Below are 24,684 nucleotides of genomic sequence, written 5' to 3' on the forward strand. Positions count from 1 at the left end.
ATTTTAGTATGTGAACCACTTAAAGGCCACAGTGTTAGCTTTTAAAATCTTGTCTACTTGCCCACCTTTTTCTTCACCCACCCTTTGACTTCTTGAATGTGCTGTTTGATAAAGTTGTCAGGTTTGCAAAAGCACTTCACCCAAAGTTCTCTGATGACAAAATCATGATTTCCTTCTGAAACGGAGCACTGGTAAGGAAGGTTATTGGCTGCTCATAAACATCTTTTATTACAGAATACTTTAATAATTTGATTATGGTTTATTTCACTATGGTGAAGTAAAATGGTGTTCTAAAAGTATTCTTACTGTTAGTGGTGTTAGATGACTTGTCAGTATTGCCAGATTGCCAGTCAGTGCTAAGGGTTAAAATTACAGCATCAGAGTTTGCAGGAAAAATTGCCAGACTATTTGGAATCTCTTTTTTCTTGCATTTATTTTTTAGTGTATGTAGAAAAGTTTCTAATTTAAACCTTAGTCTGTGCTACTGATTGTCTGGTAAATTACATTGTAGCCTTGTGCTTTGACAGAACTTTGGAAAGAAGGATATTAACATGTATGTATTTAGCATGCTGTCATTCAAAGATACATAAATTAGCTACATACAGTTACACATACAGCTGGAGGGTATCAAGAACATTGATAAACTGGAAAAGGGTTCAGAAAGAATAATCAGGGACTGGAAAATGAGAGCAATTAAATCTGGTTAGTTTATCAACAAAAAGCTAAAATGTTTATGAGTTTTATGTGATTGGAAAGTTGCTAATAGGATGTTTTAGTACAGTAGAGTGTGACGTGACCAGATATTGAAACAGGACGCTTTCAAGCTACAAAGAAACATAGATTTTACTTGCCAGGGTAGTTGACTACTGGGACAATGTAGCCAAAGCAGCACTGGGTCTTGCAAATGTAGAGCAAGTATTTGATGTTTTTCTAGAAGAAAAATTCTACAGTTCAGCAAGGAATTAAGTCTATGGCCTGTGCTGCAGAAGAAGGCAGGAAGGAAGATCCTGCAGCAACCCCCCATGATGTTGCAGTGTATGATTCCGTTAACCATTTTAGTCATTCTCCTGCTTGGCAACTGATGGAGGGAAACTCAAGTAGCTCCGCGAGAGAGCCAGAGTGAGCTGGAAGCACAGCAAACTCGAGTGGGAGGTGATCTGGCTGCTAACAGCACCAGGGAAGTTACTGAAGTTGAAATGGGCATTAACAGATTAGAGATCAGGGTCAAATAGAAGGTCCGTGAATATTAGAACAGTTAAAATGAGATTATTTTGTGGGTTTTTTTCAGTGCTTCAGTTGTAAACATCTGAGCCTGAGCTGTTGACCCTGGGCTCCCATTACATCAACAGGGAGATATAAGCATGCCAGGGGTGAGATACTTTTGACCTAGTTAAGATGCCTGCTTTAGGATAAGATTATTGGTTCTAATGAGGTGCAGAGTTCAGATCCAGATGTCTAAATAGGGGGGCATATGTTATGAGAGATGAATCCCCTTTCAGCTTTAAAAGATCAGGGGGGCAAGAGGGTGATGGACTGAGGGAAAAGCAAAACAGAGGGCTGAAGTTACAGGGCTAATTAAAAGATGGCAGTTAATTCACCATTATTCTATGCTCCTTGGGGAACTCATACTCAAGGAGGTAAATCCCATGTTTATCCATGGAGGATTTTGTAATGGTTTTTGTTCTCTCTGTAGAATAACTCTTGCTCAAGCATCAGGAATGTTTGATTGGAAGCCATGAATAATACAGAGGTAGAGCAGGATTAGGATTAGCAAAGCAAGAGGAGATTGGGAACGTGAGGTGGGAGAATCAAAGCGTGAGGTTTCTACATTCGATAATAGTTGAGCAGGGCCTTTAACTGTGTGCATGAAAACATCTCTGAAAGTTCTCAAACGTTAATTAGTCTAACTTTTCTTTGGTGTACAGCATTTGTTTGTCTTTATGCCCAGGTTGGTTGGGAAGAAGGGGAAGGTCCAGGAGAAAGCAGCAGTGGTGCTAAGAGGAAGCAAATAAAACTGAGGAAAACAAAGGAGCTGGAGCACTGCTGAGCGCCAGCCATCAGTAGAGTAGAGCAGCCAACAGGATTTGAAAGGCTCCATGAGAAACCACACAAATTCCTTTCCTTCCCTCTCACTGAGACTGGTTCCTGTTTATAGTTTAGTTATTCCCTTCTGAAAAAAGAAAGTGTAGTATTCTAAATGGATCTGTTTATTATGCGACACTGTTTAGCAATTGTTTTTTCAACAGGAAATGGTAAGTGTGCTGGTTTGTATAATGAGGTTGAGATCACTGGAGGAGCCCAAATTCCTTTTTCTTTTCCTCTCTATAGAAATGAATTTCTTATGATAACAATCACAGTTAAGATAAACCATACAAGCAGATATGATGGTTGATATTTTCTGTGCCTGCGTAGCTCAAACACAATGCTACTTCTAGCTTCCTAACGGCATGGGGCCTTAATATTTCATCTTGTGTCATACAGTGACTAATATGTTATTGGAAGAGCTTGATACCAAAATAAGTGTTAAAAAATGAGATGTGCATAGCACTAAAATGGTTTGCTCCCTGATACCGTTACAGTAAAAACCACTCTTTGAATATAAACAACTCTTCACAGTATCTCATAGGATACCCCAGTCAATTAAAAAAACAAAAACAACAAAAAAAAACCCTTAAAAAAGCAATAATGGCGTTGTGTATTGATAAAGTCTCACACACCTATTAAAATATTTTTTTCTCTGTGCTGTTTCATAGAAGACTGAGTGATGTAAGTTACCTGTAACAGGCATGTGAACTCCATACAGCAGAACTTACCTTTGACCTTATAGCACAAGAGCTGTTTACTTGGGACATGTCAGCTCTCAGTGGATGATACAGTGATGCCTCATATGTAAAAGCAATGTTGAGGATGTCGTCTTTCCACTGTTCTTTACTCAGAGTGCTCCAAGGTATGACTATAATTAGGGGGAAGTTCTTTACTAGGAGAGTGGTGAGGTCCTGGAACAGGCTGCCCAGGGATGCTGTGGATGCCCCGTCCCTGGAGGTGTTCAAGGCCAGGTTGGATGGGGCCCTGGACAACCTGATCTAGTAAATTGATCTAGTAAATGTGGAAGTTTGGTGGCCCTGCCAGGCAGGGGGGTTGGAGCTTCATGATCCTTGAGGTCCTTTCCAACCTGGGTCATTCTGTGATTACATTGTTCTCAGTTTTCTAGAAACTGGGAGGTCTCTACGTGACTGTAAGAGAGGAAGGATTTCACCCAATTGAATTCTGAAACTGATGATAGCCATAGGCCAGTTTGGCTAAGACCAGATCATCAGAAATCAAGGAAGGAGGCTACAGTTGGGTGTGCATGCACAAAGACAAATGCAGGTTCTACATGTTGTCTCATGGTAACACCTCATTCGACTTCAAAAGACAATATTTTCTTGATTTGAGGCATGTTTTACACGGAACTAAGATACGTAATGCTGCAGATACCTACTGCAAGAGCACAATTAACACCACACGCATAACACAGTTCAGCGTGAGAATTATCCATCTTTGTGTCTCATGCTTCCTTGTACTCCACCACAAGCAACTCCATAGGCTTCATGAAGATAGACTATTCAACAGTTTGCATGGAACAAAAATCCATCAAAGTATTTCCACTGTTGATTATGTCTATGGCAAATAAATGCTGATAATAGCTTTATCTCTTTCTGGGAAGTATGTAACAAAAAGAAAAAGGACAGCTTTTTTGTTGCAGTAAGCTGGGATATGGGGAATGTAAGTCACATTCTTCCTGTATTTTAACATGTAAGAAAACCAACTGGTGAGAGCTTAATACAACATGAAAGAAAATATATCCCATTGTAGTGCCCCCAGGAAATAATCTTTCGACCAAGAATGGTAACTCAGAACAAAAGTAACACAAAATGATTAAAGGTCAGATGATGTTGTTTTCATTTCTTCCCGCTCAAGAATACGTGCAGGAGTAAAACATGTTAACTCCAAAAAAAACATCACCTCTTTCTGGCTCTTTAACACACATCTTATGTGAACTTATTAGCAATTGGTGGTTTCACAAAGCAGCAAAGTTGCTTCTGATAATGTCTTTGTGATACCAGATAAAGCATCATTTGGAATATCAATAATCATACAGACAAACCATTAACTCACCCAACCAGTGAGAGGGGCCTCTGGCTACAGACCACTCCTCACAGAATGGCCCCCATCCAGATGACAACCCTCTATTGGAGGCTAGCCCTTAAATAGGCCTAGGGAGGAGTTGAGTGGTCAGGTGTGAAGCACAGATGAATTGCTTGCACCTGTCCTCCTTGGGCTGGGCACCTCCTTCACCAGGTGCTCAATCATCAGTTCAGGCCTTGACATAACAGTTCCCTTACAGCAATAGAAAATATTAAAACCATTGGTAGTATCTAATACCTCACTAAATATTTGCTGTATCTAGATGAACTATTCTGAACTAAAAAAGAAAAATAAATGGATTTTTATCCTGGAAATGGTACATACCTGTAGTCCACATGTCTTTTCAGAAGTTTTTGCAGTTTTTAGAAATAGTTTTGCTATTTCTGTACCTACTTCAACACTTATTGCTGCCGTTCTAATGATACCCCTGACCGGTACAGCTCATTAGGCTGAAGGAAAGCCTCATGCACTTTCCCTCCGGATGGTAAGCCCAGGCTTTTTTCAATCCGTGGAAAGTTAATGCAAACACAGTGCGCTACTTCCTGCCTCAGCAGAAGATTTTGAACTACTGTTTTCAGTCTCTCATATCGGATCAAAGTATATGGCAAAAAAAGAATCTTATTCCTGTTGTGATCACTAGGATGTGATAACAAAGAGATACCAAGATAAGCGGAATATCCAAAGCTGTAAGGTAACATTATCCAGCGTGTAGGGAAGGGATCTCTATTCTGACTGCTCTTCTTCAAATGTTTGTGGCCCTCATATAAGAAATAATTTTTAGGAAGAAAGGAGCCTTTGTAGGTGTTTAAAGTGCGACACAGGCAAAATGCTTTCATGAGAATTTGACGTTGACAGGTTGGTGTCAGGATGTGAGACTTTGATAACGTATGAAAAACACGGAATGGTAACAGGCAGGGGGTGGTGAGACACAGATGGAGAGCTGTTTTGTGTACTGCTTGATGACATGATGACACAGGAAGCTGTTTCTCAGCCTAGTTGGGTGTATTTGCAGACCCGATGTAGCTGAGTCCAACTTCCTCTTGCATCCCTAGCACTGTCCTGGATGTTGTATTTTGGCTGTGACCTCATGTAGCTCTTGGTGGTTGGACCTATGTTTGTTCATTTCTGGCACTTTTTAAGTCTTCATCACTGCTTATTTGTTTCTGAGTTTGGCCTTAAGTTATAGTTACAACCTTTTCTAGTCACACCAGATTGCTTCTGCCACCATTTTTCCCTGCCTTGTGTGTGGGGATGCTCTTGCCAGCCCAGGAAGGAAGAAAAGAAATAGGAAAGGAATGGGAAAATGAGAGGGTGGGTGAGGAGTGGGGAAATAGATCTCATGCCACTTTCTTTCTTTTGAGCCTATTGACCCTTACGATTTCTGGGCAGTACGGCTTACCTCTGATTACAGGCTGTATTCCAGGGAAGGATTTTTCGAATGGGCTATTAGCAAACAAAAATCTATTCCAGCCCTCTTAGCTTGGCGAAGATGGGATTTTATAACGTGCAATGGAGGAGCTAGAGGAGTGCCAGTTTGTGGCCAGCCCTGCAAGTCACTGCTATGGGGCTGCTGCTGCCCTGGGTGTCAGGTGGAAGGGAAGGGTTGAAATGAGCCAAGTCTCAGGCTGCCCCAGAGGGTTCTGTGTTATTAAGATGTACGGGGAGTTCTGGGAGCCAAGCAAAGCAAAACAAAAGGAAAACCAAAACAAATTGTGAAGTTGTTGCAATGTGCGTGAGTAGAGTAATTGCCCTAATGTCAGGAGAGGAACTGATGAAGACAGAGAGGAATTTCAGTCGTGACTAAACTGCAAAATCCCAGAGATGTGTTCCTGTTTTCAGTGCTGTAGCTATCTGTTTGCCCAGTGTCATCTGGGACGTGACTTGCTCTATTTCATGTGGATTAAAGATTAGAGACACCAGGCTGTGGCTGCAGAAACCCACAGTGAAACATGAGTCCTTGGGGCAGAAAGGAGACTGAGGCAATTGGCGTGGAGATCTCAGTCTCTTCCTGCTGCAGGACATACAGCCTTTATTTGAGGCTCTCTTTTGTAGTATAAGGCAATCTATGCTGAGAGCTGACAATGAACATACAGTGAGTGAGCACTGAGTGCCAAGAACAATGCCAGGTGCGCTGTGAAGACTTTACAGAATTTTGGGTAAAGGAAGCCAAGCCAGGGTTCCCTGTTCCTGAAAGGGAATAGTTTCTAATAATAGGAAACGTTGAATCAGTCAGAGAGACGGCGCGTCTTAAATGAAGCATGAAGCATAAAATCGGGTGACAGCAAAATCTGAGCAGCTCTGTGAAACTGCTACTGCTGCAAGGACTCCTCACAGGGCTGGACACCAACCAGCTGCTTGAGGTGAACAGTTACAAGTGAGCCCGTCATGCTTTGCCCATCACACACTGTCAGAAAAGAGTTAATGGCTTAAATTTCTCTGATAAAAGGTGATTCATATCCACCAGCAAGGGCTGTATTTAGCAGATCCTAAACAGATGCTACTCTACAGAAAATAACATCCTCTCCTCTCCTCTCCTCTCCTCTCCTCTCCTCTCCTCTCCTCTCCTCTCCTCTCCTCTCCTCTCCTCTCCTCTCCTCTCCTCTCCTCTCCTCTCCTCTCCTCTCCTCTCCTCTCCTCTCCTCTCCTCTCCTCTCCTCTCCTCTCCTCTCCTCTCCTCTCCTCTCCTCTCCTCTCCTCTCCTCTCCTCTCTTCTCTTTTTCTCTTCTTTTCTCTTCTTTCTTCCTTCTATTTTTGCTTGCTGGTATCCATATATATGCATGTAATAAAAAGCCATGAAGGATATCCAGAGATTCTTATCCAAACGATTTGAGAGCATATTATAAAGATACCATCTAAAGACAACAATAAATGTTCCAGTGTAATTGCCTCGAAGCACCAGCAGTCTGGAAATCTGAGAGCTATTGTTGACGTAGGACTTCATTTCAGTCAATTCCCAGCAACAGTACTGATCAAACACATTTATAGAATTATAGAATCGTTTGAGTTGGAAAGGACCATAAAGGCCATGTAGTCTAACTGCCCTGCAGTGAACAGGGACACCTACAGCTCCATCAGGGTGCTCAGAGCCCCATCCAGCCTGGCCTCAAGCATCTCCAAGGACGGGGCATCCCTCATGTCTCTGGGCAGCCTGTTCCAATGCTTCATTACCCTTCTAATAAAAACAAACAAACAAACAAACAAACAACTCTTTTTTCTTCTTTTCTTTTTCTAAGAAAAAAACAAATAGACCAAGCAGCCAAATATCGAGATTTTACGTGGGATGGTGTTCAAAACTACCAAAAAGCCCTTATAGTCCCAGACCAGCTGCCTGTACACAGCGGAACGCTGCATGTTAAAACTGATCGCACTTCCCAAACCTTCCAGTAATTGCTGCAATAAATGCACTGTGTACGAGCACAGCTATGCACTAGATGGCACTGTTGGTTTTGGTTTTACCGCTGTCTCCCTCTTCTGGGGGACTTAATTAGCTTCCCTTTGAAAACAAACATGCTGTTCCAACAGAGGGTCAGCGTACATTGTTCTGGGCTGCTGCTTTTATGTTTATAGTCGTGTAATCAATATGTTGGAAGGGTAATTAATTTTTAACTTCGAGCCAATTGTAGATCAAATGCCAGCAGAGTTACTGGGTGGAGACAGTTTAATTTCTTTTGAAGCAACGATCCTGATGAGTTGTAAGGGGTTTACAGTGAGCTGCTGGAGATCCAGAAGACCTTCTGCTTTGAAATAGCGGTGCTGACTTTAAAACAACATCATTACTGTGATACAGATTAATGAGTTGTGGCATAATTCTGGTGAAGTTCTTCTTGTGTATTTGCTATATTTTGGCCTGTCAATTCCTATTTCAAAGCAGAATTATTTGCTTTGACTATTCTGTTCTTATCGTGGTACAATGTTGACATTAAATTGATCAAACTCACTTTCTTCTTTTTATCCCTTTTCAGACATTGTCTGCCTTTGGGGACTATAGAGGGCTGAGGGCTGAGACAGTGACCCTCTGTACTGAGACAGGGGAGGTTTAGGTTAGATATTAGGAGGAAGTTTTTCACACAGAGGGTGGTGACGCACTGGAACAGGTTGCCCAAGGAGGTTATGGGTGCCCCATCCCTGCAGGCATTCAAGGCCAGGCTGGATGTGGCTCTGGGCAGCCTGGTCTGGTGGCTGACAACCCTGCACATAGCAGGGGGGTTGAAACTGGCTGATCATTGTGGTCCTTTCCAAGCCAGGCCATTCTATGATTCTATGTACAATGGGATACAGGATGCTGCAAGAAGCCGGGCATTCTGAAATCCTTCTGCCCCACATGTGAGGGTCACGTGCCAGGCTGGGCTCCTGGCTGCTGTCCCTTTCCCTTGCATAGGCCAGCTCTGACCACCTCTCAGCTTCCTTACTTCAAGATGTATGCTGCCTCCACTCCCACTGCTTTCAGCTCACCCCTTCATGCTTCCTTGTCTCTGAGCTGACCCGTCTTGATCATATTTTCATCCGTTCTCCCTTTTATCTTTTTCCTTCTCCCCGTTCTTTAACGTTCAAATTAGAGTCCCAGCACTCAGATCTTAATCCTTGTGCTATTACTTTAATATCTTCTTCCTGCTCCTTTTATTTTATTTTATTTTACAATCAATAAATGGGCCATTTTCATGGATAGGCTATTGATCACTTCCTCAGTTGCTGGGATTCTTTCTGATCTGGTGTCTGTGCTCTCCATTACGTTATGATTTCACCAGAGGCTCCGGCTGTCCGTTCTTGTGCAAGTCGCAGGGCCTCACTGCTTTCCTCATCTTCCTTCATCTCTTGGCTGACTTGTGATACTTTGATCATTTAATTGGATCTCATGCCAAGCAAAACCATGAGCAATGATTTAATTTGAAATTAAACTTTTGTTTGGTCTAACATTAAGAAAAAATAAAGCCAAATTAATACAAAAAGCCCACACCATTTAACAGTCTCTGAAAAAATCCATCATTTCATAGTTTTGGGTTGGAACTGTTAATTAAATTCGGACTGGGCTGAACAGCAATTTCTGTTCGTTTGAGTCCTGCTTTTGAGCAAGTCTTATCAGTTAATGGCACTGTGTTACTGAGCTGTGCTGCAAACATCTCTAATTTCTGCTGGAACCAAGAATAGCCCTCAGTACAGATAGGCACGGCCATCAGCTACTGAGCCCTGTTGGATTTTTAACCTTTTCAGGAAGACAAAACATTCTAAGTAGGATAACGATCAGCAGGGTTTAGGGTCCACACCATTACATTTCCTGTCACAAATAAATCTTGCGACTAATAAAGGCGAGGCTGCAGTTCCTGCAGCAGAGCCATCCATAGACTGCAGTCTACAGTAGTTTGTAAAATATTAGATTAAGATCATGAAATTTATTCTCGTTTTGAGACAAACTAGAGACAGATATTTGCAACATACAGAAAGATTGAAAACCCAATTACTGCAACCGCAAGATCTGAAAAGAAAAATCCACACTGTCTTTCTGCCCGTCTGTTCTGCAGGATGCATTTTTTTTCCCCTCTGCTTCAGAGCAGTGCTTCTAACGAGCATTTGGGAAAACTGGCTGTTTTGGGAGGTGGGATGGGACAGTAGCATGGAACGATATACTTACAGTAGAGGGAGCTGATGTTCAGTGAGCACATGCGTGAGTTTTTATTGCTGTATGACTTTATCGCTGTGCAGGCACTAGAGAGGAAAGATCCACTTCTGTGATTTTGAGAGGGCTGCTTCTGCATCCCTCACCTGCTGAGTGCTGTCTCTGGCAGTGTGAGTGGCACATGTCTGAGAGTCACCTGCTGGGGCCCGTGGATGTTTTCCTCCGTGTCAGGTTTGATTTGTGGAAGAGACTGGCAACGGTGTCCGTGTAACCTTGCAAGCAGTGAATGTCAGCACACCTCCTGCCAAAGGCTGATGATTCCATCTTTCAAGATATTCTAACTTCCTACTGCAGCACAGTCAGTGTCTCTTTTGTATTCCTGGTTCTCTGGTGCTCCTTGCCCTTGGCTTGGGCTCCATCTGACCCATCTCACAATAGAGTGAAGAAATTCTGTGATTCGCAGCACTGTTTAAAAAGCAGAGATCTCTGGTTCTCTGCAGCTGGCTGGTTGAGTTAAGCAAGCTATTCAAAGTTAATTAAAATAGAGACAAAACAAGCGTGAAATAACAGAATACATATGCACATATGGACTGGGGAGGCAACTGAGTCCCAGCTCTCGGCTTTGCCATCACTCTCCTTGGTGAAAGCTGTCCTCCCAGTGAGGCAGTTTTCCTGCCTGCTATGGTTCAACTGAGGTGAGCACAAAAGAACGAGCTGGTGAAGGCATGTTGTCCCGAGATAAGTGTAGGATGTATGCTTAATAAGATGTATGCTTAATAAGAGAAAATAGACGACTCAGAGAATTGCAGACCCACCTAACTTGAATAACCTGAAAGATCCTCAAAGAAATGATTAATTTGCCCTGCTAACACCTACTGCAATAGTTTTTGATCTGCGTGTATGTGTGGACAAAACTTCTAAACAAGTCATGGTCTGTAGTACCTTGATTTTCCAGACAACTTGGGCTATATCACTGGTGGTTTTCTTAAGCCATGAGCACCAGAGCTGCTGACCTCATTGCTCTATGAGGCACTGAGTAGTTTGGGGAGTACCGAGTTCATCCTTGGCACCACACTTAAGAAATGTGGATGAAGTGGGAGAAAGCAGCAAGAAGAAAGCTAACTTGTTCAGAAAAGACGGCATATAAGTAAGAGCTGGAGAAAACCTTTTACCTTAGAAAAGACTACAACAAGATCTATCCTGTTAAAAGTTCTCTGCAAATGATGTGACAGTTATTTGTTTGCTGTGTAGACAGAATCTGGGCAAAGCAGAAGCTGGCACCCTGACCCTAACCCTTATGCTGCAGCAGGGGAGATCTGGAAAAGCTGTTCAGGAGAACATTAGCGCTACACAAACAATGAGGTCTTGAAATCCTTGTAGCTTGGGCAGTTATTTTTTAAGAAAACACGCTAGACCAACATTTGCCAAAGCAGCTCAGGTGCATCCATCTGGTCTGAATGACCGAGGGTGGGCTGAGTGACTTTCTGACATTTCCTTCAGCCCTACATCTCTGTTGGAGTGCTCTGAAATGTAGTGATGAAGAAAATCCAATTTCCAAACTTGGTAGTAGTATTTATTTATTATACTTCCTAGTGTGGTTACAAAGGAAAGCTCTTATCTCCTAAATCGGTCCTTTCTGCTCATTCTCTGGTCGGCTTTCTTGGCATTAGACCTTATCATAGCAGAAGAAAATTACCACTAGCTGTTTAAACAAAGGAGTGCTTAACTAAGAGCATCAAAAAAGGGAGGGAAGAAGGAGGCTTTTGTGATGACGTTTCTATCAGGGAATTCTCCCAGTATTACAGCGTTTCTTAATCACGGGTGATTTTGGTGTTAATTTTGGTGTTAATTTCCTCAACCAGTTCTTCTCAGAGTGGCTGATTTTTGAGTTGTTTTCCTTTGTGCCTGTTATTGGATAATAGCTCCACGCTGAACAATGTACTGACGTTATCTCAGCTGATTGCAGCGGTAGGATGGATTTGCCTCTTTAAGCTGCCTTTTATCAGTTTCCCCTTGTCTGGAAATATAAATCATTGTAGAATGAGGGACATTGCTCATGTTCTCTAGCGTAGCTTTGATCTGTGAGAGGATGCATTATGTATTCCATTCGTATCTAAAGAAAACTCACTCGACAACATAAGCATCAAAAGTTTGGGATACCTTTCATGTACACAAAAAATATAACAGTGACATTGCAAACTGCAGATAAAGCAAAGCATCAGTGCTGTCTGTATCTGACTGACACAGCCTACATCTCAGCCGTGCTTTACCACTAAATAGAAATTCCCTGGAGACTCTACCAGTCTATCACTTAATGCTTAAATGGTTGGGATTTGTAAAACATCTGGGAAGTGAAAAACACTGGGAAGCATTTCAGATCGTGAGGGAGCTAAGCGCTCCAAGCGGGTGGCTTCTTTCCAGAGAAGGCTCTTCCAGCTTTCAGAAAGGCCGCTCATAAAATCTGACCCAGCTATTGGGGGTAGTGTAAAACTAAGAAAGGGGGTGGGGAGGAGAGATTTTAAACTTCTGGGGAAAATATCATTGAGGAGATTGATTAGATCAGTAAAATTGTCTGATCTCACTGTGGTCTCTGATTTTCTGGTTGTAACTGAATGTATGGATGTTGAACTGAGTTCCCGTGTTCTCATTCAGGTAGTAGAGACTTCTTTAGTTTTCCTTAAAGTGAGGACATGATAGCCTGAATCCTGTCTGAAAGATACCAGTGTACAGTTTATGTATGTTGTACTTTATGAATGAGTAAGTCTCTTTTATAATATCTGCTCAGCAGAGTGGTGCATAAGCACAGTATGAAAAATACAGTGTAAAACAAGCATTACATTAAGGAAAGACATTTGTTAGTGGCTTTCCGCATGGGCTGTTAACCTCCATGGCCACCAATTTCCCTGCAACGAAGTTACTATTCTAACGTCATTCCACATTTTACGCACTAAAATGTAAGACTGCATAAATTTTAAGGCAATGATGGTAACCACTACAGAAACTTCAGAAGGGAGTGCATGGGGATTTGTTTGTATTGATCAGCACAATTCAGATGCTGTCTTGCTATTTAGGACTGTCTACAGACCATAATATTGGATAGATATTTGCACATAGAACCTTTACATTGTGATGCCTTCTGATATTATAAGGAGGGGGAATGGCTGTTTACAAGAGTGGATAGTGATAGGACAAGGGGGAATGGTTTTAAACTGTGACAGGGGTGGTTTAGGTTAGATATTAGGAGGAAGGAGGGTGGTGACGCACTGGAACAGGTTGCCCAAGGAGGTTGTGGATGCCCCATCCCTGCAGGCATTCAAAGCCAGGCTGGATGTGGCTCTGAGCAGCCTGGTCTGGTGGTTGGGAACCCTGCACATAGCAGGGGGGTTGAATTGCAATGATCATTGTGGTCCTTTTCAACCCAGGCTATTCTATGATTCTATGACTATGAATAATGAAAGACAAGAAAAAAGGTGAAGTACTCGGTAGATCAGTTCTGGTGGATGGAAGTTCCTCACGTACTGCAGAGAACTCTGTAGTTTCTGACAGATAACCCCAAATGAGTTTGCCTGGACTCTTTCCAAACCACTTCAGTTTTAAGAAGAAACAAAACCTATTTCAAGGCGCGTGGAACAGCTAACAGAAGGGATTTCCCTTCATTTATCCAAGTAAGCTGACAGAATTATTTTGAAGACATTCATTCTCTTAGATTTATGACAGAGACTTAAACATACTTTAAAATAATTCACTCAGTTATTTTTTAATGATCTTAGAAAAATTCTGCTGCTATGAATTAATATCGGGATACCTAGCAAATGCAGTTTAGAATTTTGTATTTTGCAGACATGTTGTTCATTTTCCAGGATATTTTTGGGTAAACTTAATCTGCACAGAAAGAAGCAGGAGTAGCGCTGGTATAGATGCCCTTTATTTACCTGGATTCCATTCAGCAGCTGAGGCTTACACTTGCAGTGAGGTGAGTTTATTTTTGTTTCACCATCATGATTAAGAACTACCGGGGTCTTTGTGGGCCTGACAAACCATTACCCTCTTCCTGTCTGAATCAGAGCTGATGTTCAAAGGTTCTGGAAGTAGCTACAACAGGTCATTGCCTCAGAGGTGTGTGGAGGACACAGGCAGAGCTGGAGCATTCTTAGTGTTACTGATCTGCTAACCTTAGAGGGAAGTGCTCCTGGGCCTGTTGAGGCTGTTGTGGCCAGGTGGCAGCTGTGGTGCACTGCATGGCCAGCAATTTGATAAAAAGGCCGAGTTCAGTAGTAGCTCATTTGCCTTCATTTTCACAGCATACCCATGAGTTTCACTGGGCTGCAGCTCAGCTCTCTTAAATTGCCTTTACCTTTTTCCCGAGCCTTACAAATGATAGAGTGTAGCACCCACGTCTGAAGTCCTTTCCTCACTGCTAACTGAATTTCAAACCGTATTTTTAGTGTTTATTTTCAGTTTTGTCAAACTCACAAAGTCCGCCAGCAGCCACAGAGAGCCGCAGACTTGTGGCAGCTGAGGTGTCCATGTTTGGTCATGCGCCCTAAAGTTTTTGGCAACCACACTTTTTGCATTCAAAAAGAGGATATTCAGCTGTCATTTAGATTGGAGAGGAGCTCAGTGTGTGCCTGCTAATTGGAAGTCTGGCAAATATTAATATATAGTATTCGTAGAGACCCACAGGGCCTCAGAGGCCTAAGCAAGGAAAACTTTTCTGTTATATTGTCAAAATGACTGTGAGGTGGCACCAGGCTGCAGCACAGCACTTACCACCAAGAGGAAAAAGCACAGCAAAACCAGATTAAATAAATCACCCTTCTTTGGTATTCTAGCTTGGATTATATAACCAAAATCATATCAGGTCCAACGTACAGTTTCTGGCTATATTTGCTTTAAATCCTACATACGTCCCTGCTCCTTTGATGGATCCTGTGAGGCTGCTGAGACAAGAGGCCAACCTGTGTTAAATTCAGAGCTGAGAAGGATGAGATGAAGTGACAGAAGGAGGCAAAAAATCAGAACGTGCCTCTTACCCTCAACTTACTCCCAAATAAACTAACAACTGAAAAATCAAAAGCCTGGCCTTGTCTGCGTGTCGGAGCCTCACTGCTGCTCTGCCCCCGATGGCCTCTCGGATGGGAGAGTCTCGGGGCCACCTTGTCCCTCAGGAGGTCATGGAATGGCAACAGTGTTTGACCTCAGTGGGAAGAACTGCCTTTTGGTGTGCTCGTTAGGGGTGGCTGCACTGTCAGTGTTAGCAGGTGAAGGGGGATTTCGCAAGGCAAACTCCCTGTCAGTGTCCCACAGCACAGCTCCCGGGCCAGATGCTGCTCACAGCCCTGCTGGTGTCAGCTGCATCCATCAAGTTGCTCTGAGCTCTCCCTGCTGCTTATGAGATCAGGATTTCTTGTAAATGTTTTTATTAGCAGATCTGGCAAAACCTGAAAATTTCCTGTGTCTTTCTTCGCTGCTCGGAATACTTAGTTCATGACCTATTTGTTAAAGTAATGGAAATTGGAATGTCTTAGGAAGAGATGTTCAGTTTAATGAGTAAAAAACTCATTAGGATTTGTATTTCATTCATCAGCTTCTATCTCTTCCTGAGATATAATGTTATAGCTTAATGCCAGAGATGGCATTTTTGAAGGGAGAGGTTAATTTCAAGGCTTATGACTATTTGCGTGCCACTCTACTGCTGCTCACCCATGCTGCTTCTGTAACAAAGATTGTAATGTACCTTTTCTTTTCATCTGTTTACAAAAGGCATTGAAGTCTGCTCTTCATGACTGAATTTAACACTAGATACAAAGAGTGAGTAATATGCAAAACTTTAACAACTCATTTATACAGTGTACTATTTTTTTAAGAAACATTTTAATACAGTTAGATGAATTAAAAGCCCCCTTTAATATAGGGAATTGTTTAAAACTGTTGACTTAGAAATGCATTACATTTTTGGGTGAAATCAACGGCATACTTTCTGTGTGCTGAGTATACCCTCCCTTTTTTATTCATCTCTTGGCTTTTGCGTCGGGTATCTCTTATGTAACTCTTTGACCATGGGCCATCCACTGTTAACAGTGATGTCAGGGGACTGCTGACGGTTTAAGTCAGCTGAGGATCTGCAGCGGGGTGTACCTGCGGTAAACAAAGTCGCTGGGATGAAAGACTGAGCATGGGAGGCTTGTGATTCTGTTGACTCTTTCACAGATGCAGTGCTTGACATTCCTTAAAGTCATGAGAATTAATTGGAGGAATGTGTTACAAATCTGGTATTTAAGTTCAGGTCATCATTTCTCTGTTTTACTGAAGGCCCTGGTATTAATAACAGGTTGCAGTATAAACGTAGGGATGTCTTACTGACTTTTCAGGAAGACTTTGGAAATGTTTTGGCAAACAAATTAGGTGTAAATAAATATAATAAAAAAATCAGACTGTTTAGCTGCATTGTGCTTGTGGCACAAAGAAGAACTCCCAATTTTGATGTCTTTTTCCCCATAATATTTCAACATTTTGAGGTGAAACCAAACAAATATATTTTGTTGGGTACCCACTCAGGACTTGGTTCACAGAAGTGAACCGATGAGTTCAATGGGATAATAATAATATAATAATTTGCCCACTAGGAAACACGGAAGAGAAGAGTGGAGCTGACTCCTGTTCCTCCAAAAGAACTAAGGCCTGTGGGAACTGGGGGGCCTTCTCTCTTCAGGCATCACAGATCTGGAGCACCTCACAGAAATGAGGTGCTTGGTCCGAGGTGCGATGCATGACCATGATCCTTCTGGCCATGACAGGCTCGGATGCCCTTTTTGCTTGAAGTTTCCTGTGGCTCAGGGCTGATTTGGGTGTGGTCTGTGAAGGGAGAATAGAGTTTCCAACCGACCGGGCTGTGCCAAAATTGTTTGCTATAGAGCATTCACAATTTTTTTTGAAGCATACAGTACTGCAGCGATGGACTGTGAGCTTGACTTATTGGAGCACTCTCCATGTTTTTATCTCTCTGAGTTTTCCTCTTTTGCTCTCTTGCACGCAGTTCCATTGGTTGCTCTTCCAGCCTCAGTCAGGAAAAAAATGCAGACTTTTACCAGCTTAATCTTCTAAGGTTAAGAGTAATAACAGCACTCAGGGCAGAAAGTATTACAATAGTTCATTTTAGTAACATGTTTATTAGATCATAACAACTATAAACATAAGTACCGTTCAGCTCTTCTGCCAATATATGAACTTACTAACATCAATTTTTACCAGAATCACATATTCCTACAGGTGTCCCAGACACAACATTAACTTTATTAAGCAAAAGTTCATAAATAGTAAAAATGTCATCTGTTTCACATTGCAGCGTTCCTCAAGCAGGTATGTACAGGTTTGGAGTATCTTCTTCAAATCTAAATTTCCTTAGCTGTTTTAACAACCATAGAGATGATTTTTCTGCCTGCAGCAAAGCCTTTTGTCCTTGAGCAATCTACAATTAGTATTGCTCTCAGCAGACATGAAAGTTTGTTTCTGAAATGAAAGTGGTGATGAAACACAGTACAGTATTATCTGCTCATAGTTTACCTACACACTCTGCCCTCATTATAAATCTTTCATTTATAACGCCGTCTCCCAAGAACAACATTATCTCTCTTATATCAGTTCCTTACCCACACTGCCTCTCTTTGAAGATCTTAAAATGGTTGGCTTGCAGCAATGGAGATATTACACTTAAGGTAGGGTGGAGTGTGTTTGCAGTCAGTTCTTTTCCTTTCTAGTATTTACACAGTATTCTTTTTAAGGTTGCTACTATTTATGAATCCTGTACGCTGACATACATTTTCTGAAATGTTCACAGTGCAGTATTTTGTGGCCTAACCAAACTTTGTAAATGTCATTAAAAATAAACTTTTGGGTTTTTTTTTGTTTTTGTTTTTGTTTTATAATATATAAAAATAGAATACTTTATGTGTTTACGCCAAGAAACCCAGTTCTATTCTATTCTAAACAATCTATACAGTAGTATGCACAGAATTCCACAGGAACAGAAATGACATGTGATGCTTGCCCTAAAGCTATAGTACTTCGCTCTGCTGAATGAAAGTTTATTCATTCTCTCTTCCCATTTCTTTTTCTGGGCATAATTTAGAGATAAAAATAGATATCATAATTCACTGGGTCATGTGATCCAAGAAAAGATAAGGGACCAAAAAGGTGTTGTTTCTTCTTTTCGTCAGTCTTCTGAGCTCCTTAGGGCTGCTGTGAAAAAGTGATTAACATTTTTGCTATGACATTCTCTTAGGTCAGGGCTGGCTGCAACACCTCCGCTTTTTACTCACCTTTGGCAGCAGCTCCACCCAAGGATAGGTGGCACACCTTCAGCTGCTCACTGTGTGACTCATCAGACAGCAGCTCTGTGTAGTTGCCAGTCTGCCTGTCTCCTCTTCCTCTCCAGAATAATGCAGCCCATGTTACTGACTCCCAGGGATTAACCTGGCATTTAATATGGGCGCCTTCAAGTTTTCCGTCTGTGAGAGCAGTTGCTTCTTGACTGAAAGTGTTGGGGCTACGCATTTGTTTCAGTGAGATATCTGTAGATTTAGGCTGTTACTCAAAGAAATATTCAAATGTTGGAATAGAGTTAACACTAGGAATGCTTTAAGCTAGATGCTTTTCTGTTCACTTTATGTACCGTCTGACTACGCCAGAGGCCTGGCAAGGCTGACATACTTATTTTACTATGTACTTATTTTACTGTGATGTTGACTTCTGCTGTTGACTTTTACCACGAAGCTGGCACTACTGGCTGCCTATCTGCTGAGAAACCTTGCTGACATAGTGCAAAAATCCAAAGTTTGGACTGTGAGGCAGGAAAATGCATTTTTAAACTCTTGTACACTTCATGGCTTGTCTTCGCCTTTAATGTAAGAACCATTCTGCACTGCTCATTATCCTAAAGTACATGGCAACAATAATAGTCCTTCCAGCTTTTCTGATTGGTATTCTATGTTCTCCTTCATGGCATTAATGATGAATCTTTGTTCTTGGGTCTCAGCACACATGAATGAGAACGAGCAAGAAGTAGCTCTGGTTGGTAGAACACAATGTCTCCATTTGGTAAATTGATGCAGTTGTCCAAATACCCGGAAAATTACTGTGATGGTTTACAGAATCCCACAGCCTTAAAAAAAGATGACATCGTGTCCTTGTACTAGTGCAACTTGGGCAACAACATAAACATGTGCAACAGTTTTCTCACCAAGACCAGGCAGTAAAAACTAATGAACAAATTGTTTCAGTTTTTGTTCATACCACTAAGGATGGATTTTCCTCTATTTCAGACATACTTGTCATGTGTCTACATCCATGTCTGTATTGTCTTGTGAAGATAGTAGAGAAGGATAGGGAGCAACGCACTTCACGTTGACGTAAGTAGCGTTGACGTGAACGTAGTGTTCCCCAATAAAAGTGGAGAAGATTGTTGATATTTTTGAGACAAGTTCAGAAAATGCTGGACGCATCTCAGGTTTTGGATGCCAGCATTTCAGCATGACTTCATACCTGTCATCCAAATTAAAGAAGTGTTCAATTATGAAATTATTAAAAAACCCCAAAACAAAAGACAATCCCCCTCCCCTCCCCCCCCCACCTCTTCTACCCCACAGTCTAAAATACTGTAATATCAGAAGTTACTGCAATATCAGCAGTTGCAGAAAGTTTTGCAAACTGTTTACTCACAGTGGGTCAGGGCAGTATTCAGGTTGTAGCAGCCTTCTTCCTTGTAACAAGTAAACAGTTATATCAAAAGAATTTACATCAGGATAAGGTGGTGCCCCTCTTGTCATAAGTTCCCATAACAACACACCAAAGGACCACTAAGAAAACAAAGAAATAAATAACAAGTGATAGGGTTGGAGAGCTTTACATTCCAGTTTTAGAACATGGTTTGACTGATGTAAGCATTCAAATGCATTAGTTTTCCCTTTGAAAAGTTATTTTACTGCATTCAGCTTTATTTTAAGTGGGCTAATAAATGCTGTAGGGACTTGAGGAGCCACTTAAGTTAGAGCCAGAGAAACTCAAGTAAATAAATGAAAGAAAATAAAAGCCTATAGGCTTGCTACTTAGCTGGTAAAAACTGGCAGACATTCTCTGCGGTTAATGGAGTGCTGCCAATTTACACGATATGATGATCTGACTGACTTTGTGTAAATATGTACTGAAGGGAGCGTGGTGAAAATTCTATGCATCACAGGCTAATTTGGATCTAGAGTGAAAAGAGAGCTAAAATACAAGGCGATCCAGCCAACTAATGACTTCACCCTATAATTTGTTCTTTGTAAATGGCCAGGTAGTACTTGAGATTGCTGTAGGCAGATGGTAAGCTTTTATAGAGCAAATAAAGTCTTTTTGTGACCCATTGCATTTTATGAGTATCAAAGTTAACCTGCTTGGTCAAGCTTTCTAGAGTCCCTCCTATAGCAGGGATCCGCTCCAACTTGACTCCTCAGTATACCTTGAAGTGAAATTAAACTCCAAATTGTTCTGAGTCCTAATTTTTTACTGAGTAGTAATAGACAGTCAGGTCGCATCTTGCTGCTTTGTGCCTGGAACAAATGTCTTTTCTGGATATAAATTAGTTACATGAACTAAAGTTGAATTCAAATACAAGTTTTGGTTTGAAGTCTGTCCATTCATTAAATGCTAGAAGGTGACAGGAGAGAAATGAATAAGTGATACAAATATGTTTGTACTTTACCACGTCTGACTTTGTTGTGAACTTCTGAGTTTGTAAACTTTCTAAAGCCATCCATTTCACTGGCAGTTTAGCTCCTGTTTTATTGTGCACACTGTAGTACTCTTTATCATAGACATCTCTAGCAAGACCAAAATCAGCCACCTTGACAGTGAATTTTTCATCCAACCTGAAGAAATGACAGAAAGTGTTATCTTCATCCGAGCAGATAGCATTTACAATGATGGTTGATTATAATGAGTGACTTGCATTTTTGAGACTGTGAGCCTGGAAGGCAGTATTTTATCTTGGAAACTATTAACAAATATTACAGTGAAACAAAACTTGATACCCATTTAACAACAGTGAATGAACTCAGGAAATTACTAATATTATTTTTATAATAGAACTCAAATTACAGTCCTCTTAAAACAATTACTTTGTAGAAAAAAACTTTGCTAATAGCCTATATATCCTGGCTGTCTGCTACGTCATTTCTTCCGCAGCTATTTCTTCTTCTGTAACCTTAGAAACCTCTCATTTTTATTTCCAAATCAAAATATCACCTTTCTTATTCACTCTCAGTTTGGGTAAGGAAGGACCTATCATTATCTCAGTGCCTACTCATATCTAATAATGCAGTCCTGTTGCTAAGAATGTGTTTGGCGACTGAAATGAGATGGGTACTGGTGAAGAATGGTGGCATAAGCAGAGTTCTATGGGGGTTGCAACTCAGTCATTTCACCAGATCTCGCTAGCTCTAGTCTTCCTGTGTTTGGAGTATGTCCTGATAAGTGGTATTATTAATAGAAAACAGAGCAGGGGGGTTGGCATGCTTAAACCTATCCTTCATTATATGTATAGGCCCAGCTACAGCAAGTGCCTGTTTGGGGGTTTCTTTACAATCACAGTACAGTTGGGGATGGAAGGCACCTCTGAGAATCATCTAGTCCAATCTCCCTGCTCAAAGCAAGGTCAACTGATGCAGTTTGACAAGGACCATGTTCAGTTGAGTTATGAATAACTCCAAGGATGGAGACTCCAGAATCTTCCTAGGCAACCTGCACATGTCTACAACCACTTCTACAGGAGGAAAATAAAAAACAACCCACCAAAAAACCCCCCTTCCTTACATTTAAATGGAATGTCCTGTATTTTGTTTGGGCCTTTTGCCTCTTGGCCTGTCACTGGGCACCACTGGGAATAATCTAACACCAGCTTCTTTACTTCACCATGTCAGATATTTATATGTATGGCCGACACCCTTCACCATCTGAGCCTTCTCTTTTCTGGGCTAAACAATGCCAGCTGTCTCAGCTTTTTCATGTAGCATTTCTCTCTCTTGAACTTTATGAGATTTCTGTCTGGCCAATTCTCTAGTCTGCTGAGGTTTCTCTCAATGGCACAGAACAATCTGCTGTATTTACTGATGTAATAACTGAGCTGCTATAAAAGAAGAGAGTAGAAGGCAAGTTTGATTGGTTAGCAGGAGGGTAGCTATGCCATAGCTGTTTCCTGCCTCTCTTCAAGAATAGTCAAGTATTTGTAGGGACTCTATTTACATCCCAACTTCCTTTCTGATGGACTTCACCGGTGTAGAAGGAGCTTTGTTTATGAATGCTGAATTGCCCACATCTGCTGAGGAATGTGGGTCTTCAACCCTGTATCTTCCTCTTGTGTGGTAGCAGCTCTCCAGGCTCTGAAGTGCTAAGCCATATAAAAGCAGAAAAGCAGCTATTCAGTTGGCAATATGAGATACCCTCATAGCTGTTTCCTCCTCCCATAAGGAGACAGTAGTTCAGAGGAAAGTGTCCTGTTGCTACACTTTGGACTTGGATTATATGAGCCAAGTTTTTTATCCAGTAATGTCATTCCTTTGCTTTAGAAAGGCTGAAAATCACATTGGTTGATACTTTTTTGCTCTTTAAAAATCAACAGCAGCTGCAAGAAAATGTTCTTTTCCACAGGCCATTCAACTACACAAGCACACAGACTGAAAAAGCACGAGAAAATTGGTATCGTAGGTAAAAAGTCTTTTTTGCAGCCAGATCTCCAAATTACCACTTATTTAAAAAACAAAACAAAACAAAACACACTCTAATATTTATTGCTGTATCTCATTAGTTTACAGCATTGGTGATGAATCAGCAAAACACTATTGGCAACTACTGCATCAGTTAGACTGTGTGTGAACCGAACTGCCTGGCTATGCAGTGACTAGTAAGATTCTTTGCATACTCAATTTTAAATGTAAATCAGCGTGCACAATTGAGCCAAATTAAGCTCATACTCATATAATGAAAAATTACTGTCAGGAGGTCTCACTGTTGTTTCTGTGTGCCTGTTTTTCTCACAAAGTTCCCTACTGCTAGGTGCGGCAGCAGAGACGTGCTGCTTCTGAAGAGGCTGGGTGGAAGCACAGCAAGTTGAGACAACAGCGGTATAACTTCCCTTAGGTGATGCCTTTTAAATTCTCTCACCAATGATTTTGAGAGACTTCACTTTCACCTCAACTTTTCTTATTTCCCACACTCAAAAAGCTTATGTGTAACAAGTGAGTCTTTAGCAAGCTGAGTAGCTCAGCAGTATGCAAGACAAACATCAGTGTAATTATGGAACAGTGAAAAAAATCTAGTTTGACTAAAAAGGGAGAATCCTGGAAACTTGTATTTACTTCATCTACCTGCCTACACAAAGTAGTGTGATAATGTGGCTGGAAATAAATGCTTGTACTTACATACAGTTTCTTGCTGCCAAGTCTCTGTGGACAAACTTTTTGCTTGCAAGGTATTTCATCCCTTTTGCAACCTGAAGACCAAATCCAATTAAATCTTTAACTGTTGGATTCTGTAAAATATAAACATTTGTAATACAATGAATGAGAAACCTGAATAGTAGACTGTTGTTTGTATTTTTCTGTGACTTTCAGTTTTCGATACAGATATCTTGCTACCAGAATGAGCAAAGTAAGTTGGTGCTTATAATAAAGTGGCTTGAGTTTAGGTCAGGTTCTTGTATCCACTGAGGAAACACACTTGAGGAAATGAAAAGAACTGACAGATTCCGAAGAGTGGAGTTTGCAGCATAAGTAGCATGGCTTGGGTTGGGAAGGGGAACGATGTGCTGAAAACTCAACAGCACAGCTGACACACAGAATTCACATATGTGTATCAGTTCACATTTGTGAACTTAGATTAATAACATGTAACTCGGTAGAAGATACTAACTGTGAACTTGGAGCTTGTCAGCTTAAAATGTCCAAAAAAGGAAAATCTTATCTGGGGCAAAATAAGTGCAAGCTGTCATCAGTATGATGCTAAGGAAAAGGTGGATGAGACCTTAGCAGCTTTCAGGGAAATATTTCCCACAGTCTGCTGGTCTACAACACACTGCTGGTCTACAACACACTGCTGAGACCCTACAGAAAAAAAAAAAGTTAAATACAGAAATAGTCATAAAAATAAACCTGTAATTCTTTTATCCAACAGCACAACTTGTCATGTAATGGTAAGGTCCAACAGATTACCGTGTTGACATTGTTCCATACCATTTTCTTCTGTGCAGCAATCCTATTCAACTGTGGTTATTATTCTATTCATTTCAGGAAGACACTCAGAGCTTCTCACAGACAAGATCCCCGGTACTCGTAGAATGAAATCAATTCAAAAGTGAAGAAGTACCTATCCTATAAAGCTTAACTCCTCCAACAATTCTCTAAAATGCCTTTAAAATGACTAACCAACTAACTAACTAAATAAATAAATTCCTGGCTACTAGGAATTAAGGGCAAAGTCTCGTTGGCTCAGAAATGGCTTTCTATTGCCCAAGCACTATGAAATGAGTACTACAGTATAAAATGGGCTTAAATTACCAGCGGCACAACCTGTGGTAATGTGCTTTCTCTCATACTTGAGAGTGAGGCCCATATGAGAAAACTGTAGAATTTCAATAAAGATGAAGAAAATCTCTGATAAGAGGCTATTCACAGTTTGTATCACAATTATTGGTTGACTCTCTTAAGATAAGATGAAAAAAATAAAAATGATATTAGGACTGTGATATTCTCTAGCTGGCTGTGAAGATCCCTCATCTAGAAGTAGGAAGAGCATATGGTGACAACTGACACAGCTGTACTGAAGTTGATGGAGACATACAAGTTTAAACCTGCAGA

At 41.2% G+C, this 24,684-nt stretch overlaps 1 protein-coding gene across 2 annotated transcripts in view; it reads right to left on the reverse strand.

The window, feature by feature from the left end:
• Positions 1–17,720: 17,720 nt before the first annotated feature.
• Positions 17,721–24,684, reverse strand: part of MET (MET proto-oncogene, receptor tyrosine kinase) — an 87,407-nt gene continuing 80,443 nt past the window's right edge. The window contains exons 18-21 of one of the 2 annotated variants that reach the window (XM_072337474.1): positions 23,251–23,360; positions 20,538–20,703; positions 19,517–19,653; positions 17,721–19,339 (exon numbers count right to left, since the gene is read on the reverse strand). In XM_072337474.1, the coding sequence (XP_072193575.1) occupies positions 19,129–19,339; positions 19,517–19,653; positions 20,538–20,703; positions 23,251–23,360 (624 nt within the window). In that variant the 3' untranslated portion in view covers positions 17,721–19,128. The remainder of the gene's footprint in view (positions 19,340–19,516; positions 19,654–20,537; positions 20,704–23,250; positions 23,361–24,684) is intronic. The other variant, XM_072337483.1, reaches the window with a different exon arrangement.

This window comes from Excalfactoria chinensis, chromosome 1 (genome assembly GCF_039878825.1).
Source record: "Excalfactoria chinensis isolate bCotChi1 chromosome 1, bCotChi1.hap2, whole genome shotgun sequence".
Classification (NCBI taxonomy): Eukaryota; Metazoa; Chordata; class Aves; order Galliformes; family Phasianidae; genus Excalfactoria; species Excalfactoria chinensis.